The 14,634-nt window shown below is 35.3% G+C and overlaps 1 protein-coding gene across 11 annotated transcripts in view; it reads right to left on the bottom strand.

Moving 5' to 3' along the window:
• FRYL (FRY like transcription coactivator) overlaps positions 1-14,634 on the bottom strand; it is a 161,955-nt gene that overhangs the window by 4,663 nt on the left and 142,658 nt on the right. For 8 of the 11 annotated variants that reach the window (XM_015624289.3, XM_015624287.3, XM_015624280.3 and 5 more), the window contains 5 exons: positions 12,970-13,177; positions 10,852-11,001; positions 8,451-8,549; positions 3,841-3,909; positions 531-548 (listed from right to left, as the gene is read on the bottom strand). In XM_015624289.3, the coding sequence (XP_015479775.1) occupies positions 531-548; positions 3,841-3,909; positions 8,451-8,549; positions 10,852-11,001; positions 12,970-13,177 (544 nt within the window). The remainder of the gene's footprint in view (positions 1-530; positions 549-3,840; positions 3,910-8,450; positions 8,550-10,851; positions 11,002-12,969; positions 13,178-14,634) is intronic. The other 3 variants (XM_033513947.1, XM_015624284.3, XM_015624282.3) reach the window with 1 other exon arrangement.

Below are 14,634 nucleotides of genomic sequence, written 5' to 3'. Positions count from 1 at the left end.
TCCATAAGTATAGGATCTTTCATAACCATTAACATTTATATTATAAGAACAGTATATAACCTGGCCCTTAGCTTACACTGCCTGACAGAATAGGAGGGGAGGAATTCTATTCCTGGAGGCAAGAATAATGTTTTCTTTATAAAAGGCAGCTCTTATTCTGCTTTAGAAAATAACACGATATATTCTTAAGGAAATGAAATAGCAGTATTAACTTACACACTGTCTTGCTTCCATTTTTATGTCTCTAAAACACTAGTGAGAAGTGCAGACAGTGTTAATACTGCTTCACATACGGACATAAAAGCTAGTGCTAATGGAATAATCTTTATAACATTTTACTAACTACTGGATCCTATTATCTACAAAGGACCAACAGTCTAATGGGTTAGATGATGCAAAATTGAAGCACACAGCATTTCTGTAATAGTCTAGGACAAGACATCATTATTTCACAAATGGACAAGACAGATGGAGACCAGTTTGGTGACTGGCATGGTTTAGTATTTGATAAATCAAGAACTGTCACTTACTGCTAGAATTTCCATTTGCTAAGCAAGAAGATGAGCAGGTCACAAAAATACAAAGAAAGAAAAAAGAGCAAGAATTAGTGTAGGAAATAATTTTAATTAGGGTAAAAGATGTCCCAGGTAAAATGGAGGAAGAAATACAAGTAACATGCTCCAAATATATCCTGAATGTAAAAAAAAAATTAACAGGCTAAATTCGACGTAAAATTACTTGCTGCTGTAACTAAAGATAAATTATTGGCTTTGTTGTCCCACAGCATGAATAACACTCTTACAGCCCTGTCTGGTCTTTATAAATTGTGTAGTCTGAAAGGTGCACAATTTTAAGGTAATCAAAATCAAAGACACTTAGATTTGAACATCTGTACAAAGCTTCTCACTTGTTCTGTATCACAATAGTTTAAGCAAAAAAAATGCATTTTAAAATTAGAAAGGCAAGGTTAATTTGGATTCTGAATCAGTTTAAAAATTCTTGGGTTTGCTAAACTCAATTCTCAACACCTCCAAGAGATTTCTGTAATGTTACTGCACTTGATTTTTACAAGCCATTTCAGAAAAAATGTTTGGGAAAGAGGGATAAGGAGAGAAGCAGTCTGAAAATACATGTCACACTAGGGATGTGAACTTCACCACTCCTGTGCTTTGTACAGCACTGAGCATATTGATGGCACTTAGGGATGCACAGTGGTCATAGCAAACAGACTAAAAAAAAAAATAGAATACCCTGAGCTGGAAGGGACCCAAAAGGATCACTGAAGTCCAGCTCCTGGCTCTGCACAGGACAACTCCATTGGAATCACACCATGTGCCTGAAGGCAAAACACCCGAAGATGCAGTGGATGTCTGACTCCCAACAGACAGAAACAGCTGAGCTTTACTAAGCACAGTTGTACATGATGTAAGCTATATACTATGTGCTTCCCAGGTTATAAACATTGCGTGTTTTTGTTACACTGCATGTTTTTGTTCTGCACTCTGTGCTATTATATACTCAGCACAATTACTATATTTCTAATGCAGAACACTGAGGACAAAAGATCTTGAACTGCAGAAGTTAACATGACTTCAATGACTCACTTTAATGAAGAACAGAGAATCAGATTCTGAAAAATGGCAGGGTTGACTGTTTAGTAATTTTAGTCATTAAGTTCCAGTGTTTTTAAAGCCAAGGCTCATTATTACTGTAAGCCATAATTAATCCCTTCCCCCCAAAACACACCTTGATAGCTACCTTTTTAAAATTCAGGAGAGGTTTTCCTTTAAAAAATTGCTTTTTACTGCTTCAGTGTCTTTGACATATGTGCTTACTTAAGAAATAATCTGATTTTTGTACCTGCCTGTCCTGTAGAAACAGTCTAGCCAGAGTCCAGATGCATTCTTTCAGGCTTACATGCACTGAGAGCAAGAACTGAATAATTACATTTACTTGCAAGTCTGCTGGCAATGCAAAAGCCAGAATAGAATTAATCTCGCTATTCCTTAGCTGTATGGACCACAGTGCTAAAAATTAGTAAGAAAATCCTATTTGTGTAAGTAAATGAAACATATCTGTTTTCCTGAGCAAGACAACACACATTTTTAGCATTAACTGGCTGGCTGCTTAGACTTAGCAGCCCCACGCTGTATTTACAAGGACTTCTGAAGAATTACCAACATACTGCCATTGCAAGCTAGGATTAAAAACCAAAATCAAAACAAGTCCCCACAACTAATAAGTGGTGTAAGTGGTCTCAAACCCTTTTCAGAGGCTATCTTCAAACCTTGCAGAAGCACGGAAGAATAGGTCCAACTGCCTTGGTAGGGAATCATGGATTCCATCTGTACAAACTACTTGAAAGCCTTCATGTTGCTTGTCTTCCATTTCTTAGTTTCCCCAGGTACACAGTAGGAACAGCAACATTTATCTTCATGGTAAGAATTGTACTGTTCTAACAAGTAAATGTTAGAACAATTTACTGGAGTATGTAAACAAAATTAGAAGTATGGACTGAAATACGTAAGTGCTGCTTTTTAATTAAAATATATACAGCATTTACTGTAATAGTAAATGTTAACTATTTCTAAAGATATACCAGTCAGTATACAAATATGTATACTTAGTGTAAAATACACTAAAGTATGTGTTCATAGGCAAGATAAAAGTCCTTGCAAATAGTAGCAAATTATTTGGCTGGTTTTGTATTACCTAAGCATATTCACTTGACTTTTTTTAGATGTGCAACTTCAATGCAGGATAAAAATGAACATTATATTACCACAGGTTTCACTACTCTAAAAATAAAGGTACATTTTGTGTTTGAATTAAAAAGCCCCAAACATACGTGTGTGTATATAGATGAAGAACTGCAAAAGAAAACTGCATAACAGAAGAAATAGTCCATAGATACAGTAAACATTTCTGTTGCTGAAGACTACATCTTCAGCAGCAGAAACATGACCAAGTGCATCAGTGAATAGTTCATCTGAGTAAAAGAAATAATATTCCTCCTTTCTCAGTTTGGATTTGAGATTTTTGTCAAACTGTCATTGTGAAAAAGTAAATTAATTTGCTACCTGAAGTTCTTTCTTCCATCTTTCATTGTCCTTACGACAGTACTTCAGATGGCAGACTCATTGTACCTACTAATGTCAGGTTTTGGATTTGCTGTTTTTGCTATATCAATATTATACAGCTATTATATTTTAGAAAAAAAAAGCAGTCCTAGTCCTAGTCCACTTCAGAAAAAGCTACCACTTATTATAGCAATTAGTAATATTAAACATGGATGAGTGCCATGCAAATACATACAAAATATTCAACTAATATTAATGGTTACTTAACCTATTGTTATATGATATTTTGACAGAAGTGTTTAATGAGCTTTTTGCTATACTGCTACTTTACTCCCTGTTACTTCTTGCCCAAATATTGGCTCCAGAAAGGTCTTATGTAGTTCTGTAGTACTAAATATATTAAATTCAATAGAAGTTTTTGAGAAGCCAATGTATCTGAGCATATAACCAGAACTTTAATCTTTTTTTCCTTCTAGAAAGAGCAGCAGAAAAGCAGACTTGCTGGTACACAGATGGTATCTATTTTGCTTATCTACTCAGTGTTATTAAGTCTAGAACCCAAGACAGATTGCCAGCTTTTATTAAGAAGACCCACTTTTATTGCCACTTCATGAGACTCTGAGTTTCCAAAAGATAGGATGATAACTGAAATGAAAAGCTTTTCATACATTTTTAATCTCTCTACAAATATTAGAATTTTTGTGCAAGAAACATGATTTTTAATCTCATATCCTGAGACTCACAAATGACATACACCTACCTGGGCATCTGTGTTAGTCCCATGAATACCATCATCAGTACCAAATGTCCTTTTGCAGTCTTCTAGCCACTGCAAAATAAATATGAACAAGATTGAACATCTTCTGAAACAGCAAACTGAAGACTGTGCCGAAATTGCTTAAGCCACTTTGCCTTGTACATTTTCAGATGATGTAAAAAATTGTGGTATGAAATAAATTGTTTACCAATATTGTTTGCAGTGATGATACCTACTCTGCTATATCACTTCGTAGCTTTTATTTCCTGTAGCCTTCATTACCCAGATGGAGATAGTACACTTCAGCATAAACACTAACCCACGTTTGAATTGATACTGGGAAAATGAATGACAGAGTGGAAGCACAAACATCCCACTCTTTACTTTCTGCACAAGGTTTACACCAATGTGATTTATCAGCCTTCAAAATACAGCACTAATTCACATCAGAGAATAAGCCTGCTACATTTCTTGGGACTGCTTGAGAAACAGAAGGAAATAGAGCTCTCCTGTGTAAGTAGATGAAAGTGCTGGTTTACAGGATGGAATGAAAAAACCCAAATTCTCCAGTGGGAGTTTAGCATCACCTCCAGTTCATACAAGCCAAGGAGATGAAGTATTCTTGCATTACACAATGCAAACATGCAGTTTCCCCTTAGGGCTGCATTTAACTCCAGTGCCTATAACAGACAACAAGTTTATTAATTTCAGTGGGCAGTCTCTTTTTCTACCTTTAACCAACTATGCAAAATTCTCAAAAAAACCCACCTCCATGTGTACTGGCATTCACATGAATATCTGTGTTACTATAAAGCATTTACAGAATCAAGTATGTTCTTTTTGGACAATACAGCCTCATCACCCTATTGATACAGGGCCCAGCAAATTTTTCTGTACAGTGCAAACAACTGCAAGCATGGGTATTACTGAAATGGGAATGCATCATGTGGAGATAAAGTGCATAATATGATCTGAAATGAAGAACAGGATCTATACATCCAAGGAAGAATAATTTAGCATACTGCATGTGTTTGGTATCTTGAATCTCAGAGGGAATCTTGGTGACCTTTTTCTAACCTTTGTCTGATGCAAGAAAAAGAAAAATGTGATTTCCCATCTGCTCAATTTAATAAAGGTTACTTAGTGAATTAACTAGGTCTGTGTGCTCATCAAGAGGAGAAATGGAATTCTCTGAACATTGCAGTGTCAGTTTCAATTAGTGACATGGATACCAACATCCACAGCAAATCTCATTTTTCATTTTATCAGACAGCCTCCATCAGGAACAATGGAATAGGTTTGGACTGCAACAAACAGCACCAGCAATTGGGAACATAATATTTCTTTTCACACACCACCCTTTTAAGATTTTTTATAAATCTTAGAACCAGTCTGAATAAACGGTGTGCCCAGAATGCTGTGTGTATAAGCTTGAATTTTCTATTACATTTATCTGATCCAGTATCTTTGTCAGCAATACACACATGAAATCTAAGCAGTCCCCTTGCAAGAAAACAGAACAATAGTTCCAAGAAGGTAGCAAAATTAATTTAAGAATTTTTACAGAATATATGTTCAGCATGGTAGAAAGATATATTCTTTTTCTTTGGGAATAGTGTGACCAAATAACCTTCTTTACGTGTTTGCTTTGTATCAATTCATGTTTTCTCCATGTATCTCCTACAAATGTTGATGAAAGCGTAACACAGGGAAGTCTGGGATTGGTCATGGTCACAGCACAGGCTGGTTTGGCAGATTAAACCCTACACAGACACGCTAAACAGCCTATACTATAGGTACCCTTCTGTCTTATCTTGGTGCATAGGTAAGAGTTTCAAGCAACTGCAGCCCAAGCCTTTTAATTTTTCAATTTGATTCATGTGAATGCCTGTACACTACACAGCACTGAGAATGACAAACATCATCTATTAGGATAAAGTTTAAACAACAGTTTTTCATTAAAGAAATTAACATACAGATTTTTCCAGAGGTTGATTCTAAAAGAACACTAGATTAACAAGCAAATTACATTTATTTACATATATGTTAATTTTTATTTACTGCATCATATAATAGCCAAACCACTTAATTTGGTCAATTTTCTGTGTGTTTTTATGAAAAAAGCAAGGGTCTGCATTAAGTTGATTAAGCATTTTGCCGTAATACTTTCAGATTTAATAGGATACATAGCACAGCTGTTTGTAACAACAGAAATTCAGATTTTACTTGAGGAAGTCTTGTTTAATCATTCCCTATACTCTGTTTAAGAGGACAGACTGAAAAAACAATAAAACACATAACTAAGATAGCATAGAAGATTCTTAGTTTACATTTAATATAATGTACACCTTAGAAAAAGAGGGCCAACAGCTAAAGAAATACTTCTAAAATGTTTTAGGAAAGTAAATTATTTAAGATAGTCACTACTAAATTAACATGCTGAATAACCACTTATATAATGCACTGCATTGTCTAAATTACATGTTTATAAATGATGAAATAAAAATGAAACCCTGACAAAATGCTCTCAGTTGTTTCAGAGCAATTCCTTTAGCCCTGTGAACTTTCTTCCTGCTCCAGTCACTCACAAATCTGTGGCAGAAGACAGGATGACCACAGAAACATGTTACTGAATTCCCTTTTTGACAGAAAAAACAACTCCTTCACTATGATATAATGACAGAGGCCATCAAACTGATACTTGTATTTGTTTACCTAGTGAAGTAAAATACAAAGAAGTTCTTAATATCCAGCAAGGATTTATGTCAATATGAAATGTGGCAGTACAAAATTTGATAATGCCTTTAGTGAATTCATGGCCATCTGAAAGGGATGTAATTTTAATTTGTTATACTTTGACAAATCCACAAAACAATACCATTGGTTATTGCTGTGATAAACTAGGCTAAATGGGGAGTTGACGTAAAATTTCTCCATGTTTGGATAGTCATCATTCTAATTACACACACAGACACACACACACACACACGTCCCTTTTTACCCTGTCACAAATCTTCCTGTCTGACCATGGGGCAAGTCAGTTACACACTCTGTGCCTCAGGGCTACTCTCTAAAAGGAGGAATGAAATATATTATGCTCTCATAGGAGTGCTGATAGCATTATGCATTTGAGATTGCCAGACATTAAATATTACATCGAGTAAAATAATCTTAATCATTAGATGAGCACTTTGTTTCTGATTAAGCCTACATGGCAAAATGTAGCTCATTATATTAGATCAAATAAATTGTTATTACCACAGAGCAGGACAAACAAATGCAGCAACTCTTCAGCAGAAATGCTGGCCTGGATCCTGCCAAGAGTTTATCTACATTAATAGTGATGTGTGGCATACTAAAACATTGGTTTCAAGGAAACCACATTTCTTTTGAGATCCTTTCCACAAAAAAGTGCATGTCTGGTCTGTTCAACAGATGAGCTGTCAGCAACCTTTGCAAGGCAAAAGCCATAATTTCCTAATAAACTCAGCATGACCAAGAAACATGGAGCCACTTGTGCTGCAAGATACAGCTCTGCCAAGGCATCATGGCTTGAATTCTGGTTCTGTTTTGTGTCACTCAGACTTGCCTATACTGCCAATGTCCTGGCCTCACAGGCTGCTGAGATCAGTAAAATTCAGCATGATCTATTTTCCTATGAATCATCATCTCTAAAAAAAGTCAAAAACATATATTCTCTCTCTCCCTCTATTTGCAAAACTGATTGTAGATCCATGTTTTCTTTTGGCTCTTGAAATACAAATCTTACCTGTGTCAGTTTTCCGAAGTTAGTATCTTACTTTCTGAACTTCACACACAGGTTCACAAAACCAAATACAGAGACCCTTGCTACAGAAATTTTCAACTTCTAAACTGTATTTCTTTGGAAAAAGGAGATAACCACTAACATATACCTTGAAAACGAATCTGTATTATTCTAAACATCACATAAACATCATCCTCAATGAGATTCAGCTGTAAAATAAGCCCTAAATTTCCATGTCTCTGTGTGACACAGCTGTATAATCCCCATCACTGTCAGTGGAGATTCAGTCACCAAAAAGTCTGAAGAATTACTCAGCTAAAAAAGTCAGTATCTGTATTAGGATAAATACGCTGCTTTCTTAGTTCCTTTTAATATATTGACCTGATTCTTGAACATTATGGGTGTTAATGCACTTGGAATTCCATAATGATAGTTATCTGTAAATGTCTTGATCTGAAGACTAATCTCTAGTCTGACAAAATAAGCAAAACATAAATTTCAGAAACCCATTATTTATTGATATTCATGTCAGAAATACTTGAATATTTTTTAAAGCACACTTTTAAATTAGGAATGTACTTTTCCCACTGTTAGTGGATTTGTGCAGTATTATGTGTTAAAAATCAATTTCAGAAATATGTGCAACAAAAATGAATTACACATAAGAAAAAATCCGTCAGGTTAAGATAATACACATAGAATAGTGGTAAGGAAATAAACAGGATTTTATTTCAGAAGTGTTTACCCACAGTTTACGTTTAGATGCCTGTGATGAGAAACAAGGACCTACAACATTTTCTTGATGAGTAGGTTCTAATATTTTTATTTTGAGAGAGAAGAGACTCACCTGTTCTGCTGCCTCTCTTTTGACATTATAGGTATCCAAGTGTTCTTGGAGCTCTAGAACACTGAACTTCAATGTTTCTAGCAGGCCACAAGATAGTAGCTGGAAGATAAAAGCAATCAAACTCTGTAGTCATGTAACATCTGACTATAATCCATTCAGTCTAATATCTAAATTACATAATACTGAATCCCACATTCACATATGGAAAAACAAATTAGAATTAGTTGGGCACGTCATCTGTGACACCTTTGAGTAGGTGAATTAGCGCATGTAGCTCTACCATTTAAATCAGTGAACAACAGTTTTGATTCCAAAATAAGAAGAGTAGTACTTAGTTAACATGTGAAAGAGATATTTCAATGCAATTTTTTGATCTTTCATTATGAAGAATAATATTTGATACACACACACCGCTAGTGTAAATTGAACAGCCTGTAGAAGGAGGGAAAGGATTGCTGGATTGCTCCTGTAGCAACCTCAGGAGTATCCACTGAGGATTCCTTGCCCTTCTCCATATACAAACTACACCAGCAGCAAAGGCTTCTGCAGTCTGTAAGAAACAGGACTTTGTCAAAGCAGGAGCCACTGGATATTTGAAGAATTTTCTACTGTTAATGACTTCCTCTTTTAACATGGTTTCAGAATCTCTTTTTCCCTCAGGGAAAAAGCTGCTACCTCAGCTTTCTTCCACACTGTTTCTCCCTGTAGTTTTTTTATTAGTCCTTCTCCTGACACTTCCTGTAATAAACATCTTTAACTTGATGTTTCCTCCCTCACTCTGGTCAGTCCTTGCACACATTAAGAGCTCTATACTTCATCAGTGAGAATTAATCTGACAAGCAGGTTAATTTCATTTTAAGTATTTGGAGGGGAAGATTTATTTATACAGTATTTGTCCATGTAACAACACTAATGTGTGTATGTCCATGTACATATGCAAGTATTTGTGTGCTATATTTATTTATATCCTTTTTTATATTTGTGTTTATATAGATTTGCTTTTTTTTTTTTTTTTTTAATACACAAGGTGTTTTAGTTAGGTACTTGTGTAACTTTTCTCGTGGCTTCTTATCTTACAGAAAGTTAGTTTTTTGGTAAATTTCTCCTGCTTCTGAAGTGGCATAAGTAAAAACAAAAAACAAACAGGTGTTTCCCTTGAAATGCACTATCTGTGTCATGCTTTTTTTGTTCTCATATTCTGAAGTGAGAGCTGAAGAAAGACTTATCCCTTAGTATCAAGGGAGAAAAAAGCAGGTCAGACAAAGTGTCTCACACTGGGCATCAAGGCCAAAGATCCATCTACTTCAGCCCTGCAGCTGACAATGTCTAATGGCAGTTGTTTAAATAAGAGCAAGCAGGTGATCCACCTGCTCCAGAGTGCTTTCTTAGCCTCTGTCAACACGTTGTTCTGCATATTTAAAGGATCTGTTGAGGGCTACTTCCATGAATTTCTTTCGTGGCTTTTTGAAAACATGAACAGACACTAAAAAAAGTGACAGCATTTCACATTTTGATTATGTATCACATGAAAGACCTTGATTCTGTATGTTTTGAAAGTCACTGCTAGCTTAATTCGATCACCCTTAACATCAATTAAGACAAAAATAAAATAATTTCTATCATTTATCCATGACAAGACATCTTGTCATGTCATGTGGACAGATGTATTTTCTAAAGGGCTAAAAATCCTAGCCTACATACTCATATCTTACATGTACATATTTCATCATCCTTGTGATCTTTCTTTAATATATTCCAGTGCTACTACCTTTGATCTGAGAGCAGGGGACCAAAACTGCCCCCAAAATGCAGGATTACTGGGAATATGTACATTAACTCAGTGATGTTTCCTGTTTTGCCCTCTCCTTTCTTGATAATTCTAGCACAGGGATTTTTTTGACTGCTGCTGAACACTGAGCAATATGACTTCTTGGATTAGTATCTATTATAATCAGGTTTTCAACTTGCATGACAACAAATAATTCAAAGACTACTTGTTGTATATTTGTAGCGAGAATGTTCTTTTCATGCATCACTGAATATATACATAAAACAATATAAAAAGGCAAAGTTGCTTCTAGCTAAATAGTCTTCCTTCCTAACTGTGCAGAGAACATAGAATAAATATGAACAAGCAGGGAAGGTAAAGAGTAGTAGAGGAATTAAAGTGATATCTACTATCACTAAGTTTTCACTGTTACAACTGGAGCCTATTTTTTGCGAAAATGCATTTCTCACGGGTGGTTTCCAGTGTTTATGATACATAGTGGCCACTTAAGATTTTAATTCCCTTGTAATTTCAAAGAGTTTATTTTATTCCACATAGTAAAACATCATTTCACATGTTACATGAAATGTTTAGGCAGACAGATACTCCAATGTGCAAGTTTGAGATTCTTACCGTTTCCGCATCCACAAAGACTGTCGGACATTCTGAACATAACATCATCACTTCCAGAGAACTTTTAAACTTTGTTCCAATGCGCTGTAGACTTTCACCAAGAAAGTTGACTGAATCATTTGTTATAGATACAAACTTTCTCTGAATGGTCTAGAAGTAAAATCAGAAAAACCTTTATCTTATATTGCGTTTTACTACTCTTCTGGCTTTTCAGGTAAGAATTTCAGAGCAAATTTCCATCCCGACAAATTTCCATCACATTTTTTATATTTTTATTAAATGATAAACTAATATGTAATTTTCTCCAAATATTTATGTAAAATTAACTCTAGAAAATTCAATAAATCAATAATACCAGCCAGTATCTATAAAGACAATTACTCCTTCCATATCTAGTCCTCTAGCCTCAGTATAGGTGGATGAATATTTGCCCTTATGCAGTACAGACCATTTTTTTTTCACATATTTGTATTGCAGAAAATTACAGAGTTTTATGAGCCAGTATGTGACCTGCATCTGTGTCCAAAACTGCCACCTGCAGGATTTTCACCTTCTTCAAAAATCAGTCCTGAGTTTATCATGTTTGATTCTGCAGACAGCTTAGCCTAATGCACTCTGCTATGTACTATTTCATTAATCCTGGAAATTAGATGTAGAATAAAACTATATAAAGATTATACAGACATCTGCAAAGTTAAACACAGGAAGAAGGAGCCAGAGGGCAAAATGGAAAGGTCCAGTCAAATAAGGCCTCCTGAGTATCATTTGATCATTTTAGCCCCTTTCTGTACCCAGTAACAACTCCTCAGGAACATTTTTTGCCATGCTTTGCACCCTGGCTTGCTAATGTGCAGAGTGTCCAACTTTCCAGCTGTTAAGCCAAGTTTCGTCCTTCTTCCTAGCTCCCTTTTTAATGAAAACAAGAGAATATGAGCTCTCATTTTATGACTTTCAGGAAATGAATGAGTGAAAACCAACTGCAGCATTTGGTATAATACCAAGAAACCAAATCCCTGATATCTAGATGAAGCAAAAAGACAAAAATCTACAACCTGTAACAGAAATTTCATGGCATTGTGGCCATGAAATTAGTTCAACATAAAAATGGGTATAGATGTGCAAGCAAATTATTCCATGAGAAAGGCAGAGTATGACAAATTCATACTCAAATTCACCTAAGTTATTGCCCATACACGAGACAAAATATGTGCTAGTGTGCGTCTTTCACTGAGAAATTTATAATGTTATGCCAAAAAGCAAGCAAAATTAATATTAGAGATACAAGAAAGGGCTGGAGCCATAAGGTCTTATCCTGAATATTCTCTTAGCTCATCTGGGACATTGCCTGTACATAAAATGAATTAATTATACTTATTCTACCCCATAGAAATTTGCAAAGAAGCATTACTGTTAAAATGTAAAAAACTCATCCCTTACATCTAGGGAGGAGGGAGCCAGAAACACTAAGCCATGGACATTTTGTGCTGGATAGCAGATCTATGAGGTAAATATAGTTAAAGAGAGGCATTTGAAACATCCAGCTCCAGTGGATCTCCTGGTGTTTCAATTACTTTTCCGCAGAAAGAAACCTTTTTCTCAGAACACAGATGCAAGATAAATTCATTAATGTTTGTCATGCTGCGATCCCGTAATAATGATTCCCACCAAAAAAAAAACCAACAAAAAAACCAAAAAAAACCACCAAAAAAAAAAACCCAAGAAAACCCAACAAAAAAACCCACAAAAAAACGGGAAAAAGATATTAATTCTGTAACCACAGAACCTGGGTGGTGTTCAGAAAAAAGAAAGGAACACAACATGAACTAAGAGCTTGCAAGAAACACAGAACTGGTTTTTTTTGTGCTTTTCTCAATTTTTGTTTATTTTCTGAGCAGGTTCACTCCTAGGCAATGAATACAGCACATATCCTATGGAAAAATAAAGTATGACAGTGTAACATTACTTTAGCAGTGTGTTTTTCTGGTCTGCTTTTGATTTGCTTTCTAAAACTTCTTGCTACCATAATCTTGTGGCTTTTGCAGTTTCAAGGGGAAGAATAGTTTCACAGGAAGGAGAAAAGGATTTCAGTGAGCAATCACACACAGAGAATCCACTGACCTGAAACAATCTTGAGAAGACATGAAATGTATAGACAGCACAGGATCCATCTGTATCTGACAGCATTTGATTGACGTGGCAGCGCCAGGCCTGCTCTTCATCATCATACGCCACTGGCTGGAAAGCTGCCAGTATGGCAGAAAGAAATGGAGAAGGAGGAGGGGAAGTTTGCACTTCTGGGAAACCATCCTGTTCTTCTTCATCTTGACTACAAACAATAAATAACAGAAATTACCTCCTCAGCAAACCTTTCAGGAAAAAAACACCTTCATTTTTGCAAAAAGGAAAAAAATAAGAATTTTTGATTCAGAATTGCATTTTGTAAAACAAATAACAGATCAACTAAAATCTATGTAACTATGTAGCAAAGAAAAGAGTAAACAAGCAAAAACTTTTGCTACTGCACCATGTTAAAATTGCTTATACTCTCCATAATTTACACATCAGTTCTACACAGAACTACAGACAAAGAGTTGCCTGGAGGTTATATATAGGTATATACAGCACTATATATGGACACCACTTAAAAACAGACATTTTTTCTTGCCCCCAATAACTGAAGTAACATCCCATTCTTCGAATTTTTATTGATCTGAACAGATGGTCCACCAATATCTGTAACAAGTTTTAGCTTTCCTTAAGGGAAGCACATGAGCTCATTTAGCAACATAACAGTGCTTTATAACTGACTTAAGTGACATAAGCAGAGATAAATCAAGACACTGATTTTTATGGGCAATCAGTTTAACAGGCCTTTGTTCACAGACCAGTCTGCTGACATAGTTTCCATTAGGCACCAAATATCCAATAAAAATATCTATAAATTAATCAATGCTACTACTTCCAATCATTAAAATAATGATTAACTTCAAATATTCTGTATTACAAGGGATGATATATTTTGACATTTCTTCTTGTATAATTGTATGTAGGCAGCACAAATATGTGTCGGAGGATTCCAAGCATACAGATAGTTTATTAAAATAATCTTTTAAATCACATACAGTTTTTCTTTATGATAACTGCCTCATCCACAGCAGCACTAAGTACATCTTAAACAAGACTTAAACATGTCTTAAACAAGAAGCATAGGTGCTGGTTTTAGATACCTTCATATTAGATACACCTAGATATTTCCTAACCAGAGTACCAACCCTATCACCTATATCTCTCTTTAGACTAGATTTATGGGGCTTTTAATTTGCTTGCTTTGTGTAAATAAAATAAAACCTTGAGGGATTGTTCAGTTGCAAATGAGGAACTGCTCTTAACTGGTACCAGCCTTGAATTTTCACAAGGCATAGTACAGTAGGTCATGGATGGGATCACAAGAGTCAAGTTTCTCTGTCTTTCCCAATAAAACCTTCTCAACCAACTTCTTTTATATCTCCTGTTGTGTTCTTTTCTGAAAAATCCTCCTTAAGAGATGTCTCTGAAAGAATAATGTCAAGTCTAGGTTCCTATATATACCAAGTCTCTCTATTATTCAATCTAAACTTCTGAACAAAATTTAAATATGAAGAAGCCTATGAACAATTTGGTTATTTTTTGTTTGTTTTGGTTTGTGGGTTTGTCTGTTTGGAGTTTCTTCTTTGTTTTCCTTCCTTCCTAGACTGTACTTCCAGGGAACTTAGAGTTTCACTTAAAATATTACTTCATCACCTA

This window comes from Parus major, chromosome 4 (assembly GCF_001522545.3).
Source record: "Parus major isolate Abel chromosome 4, Parus_major1.1, whole genome shotgun sequence".
NCBI lineage: Eukaryota > Metazoa > Chordata > Aves > Passeriformes > Paridae > Parus > Parus major.
This window is presented reverse-complemented; position numbering and strand designations above follow the sequence as displayed.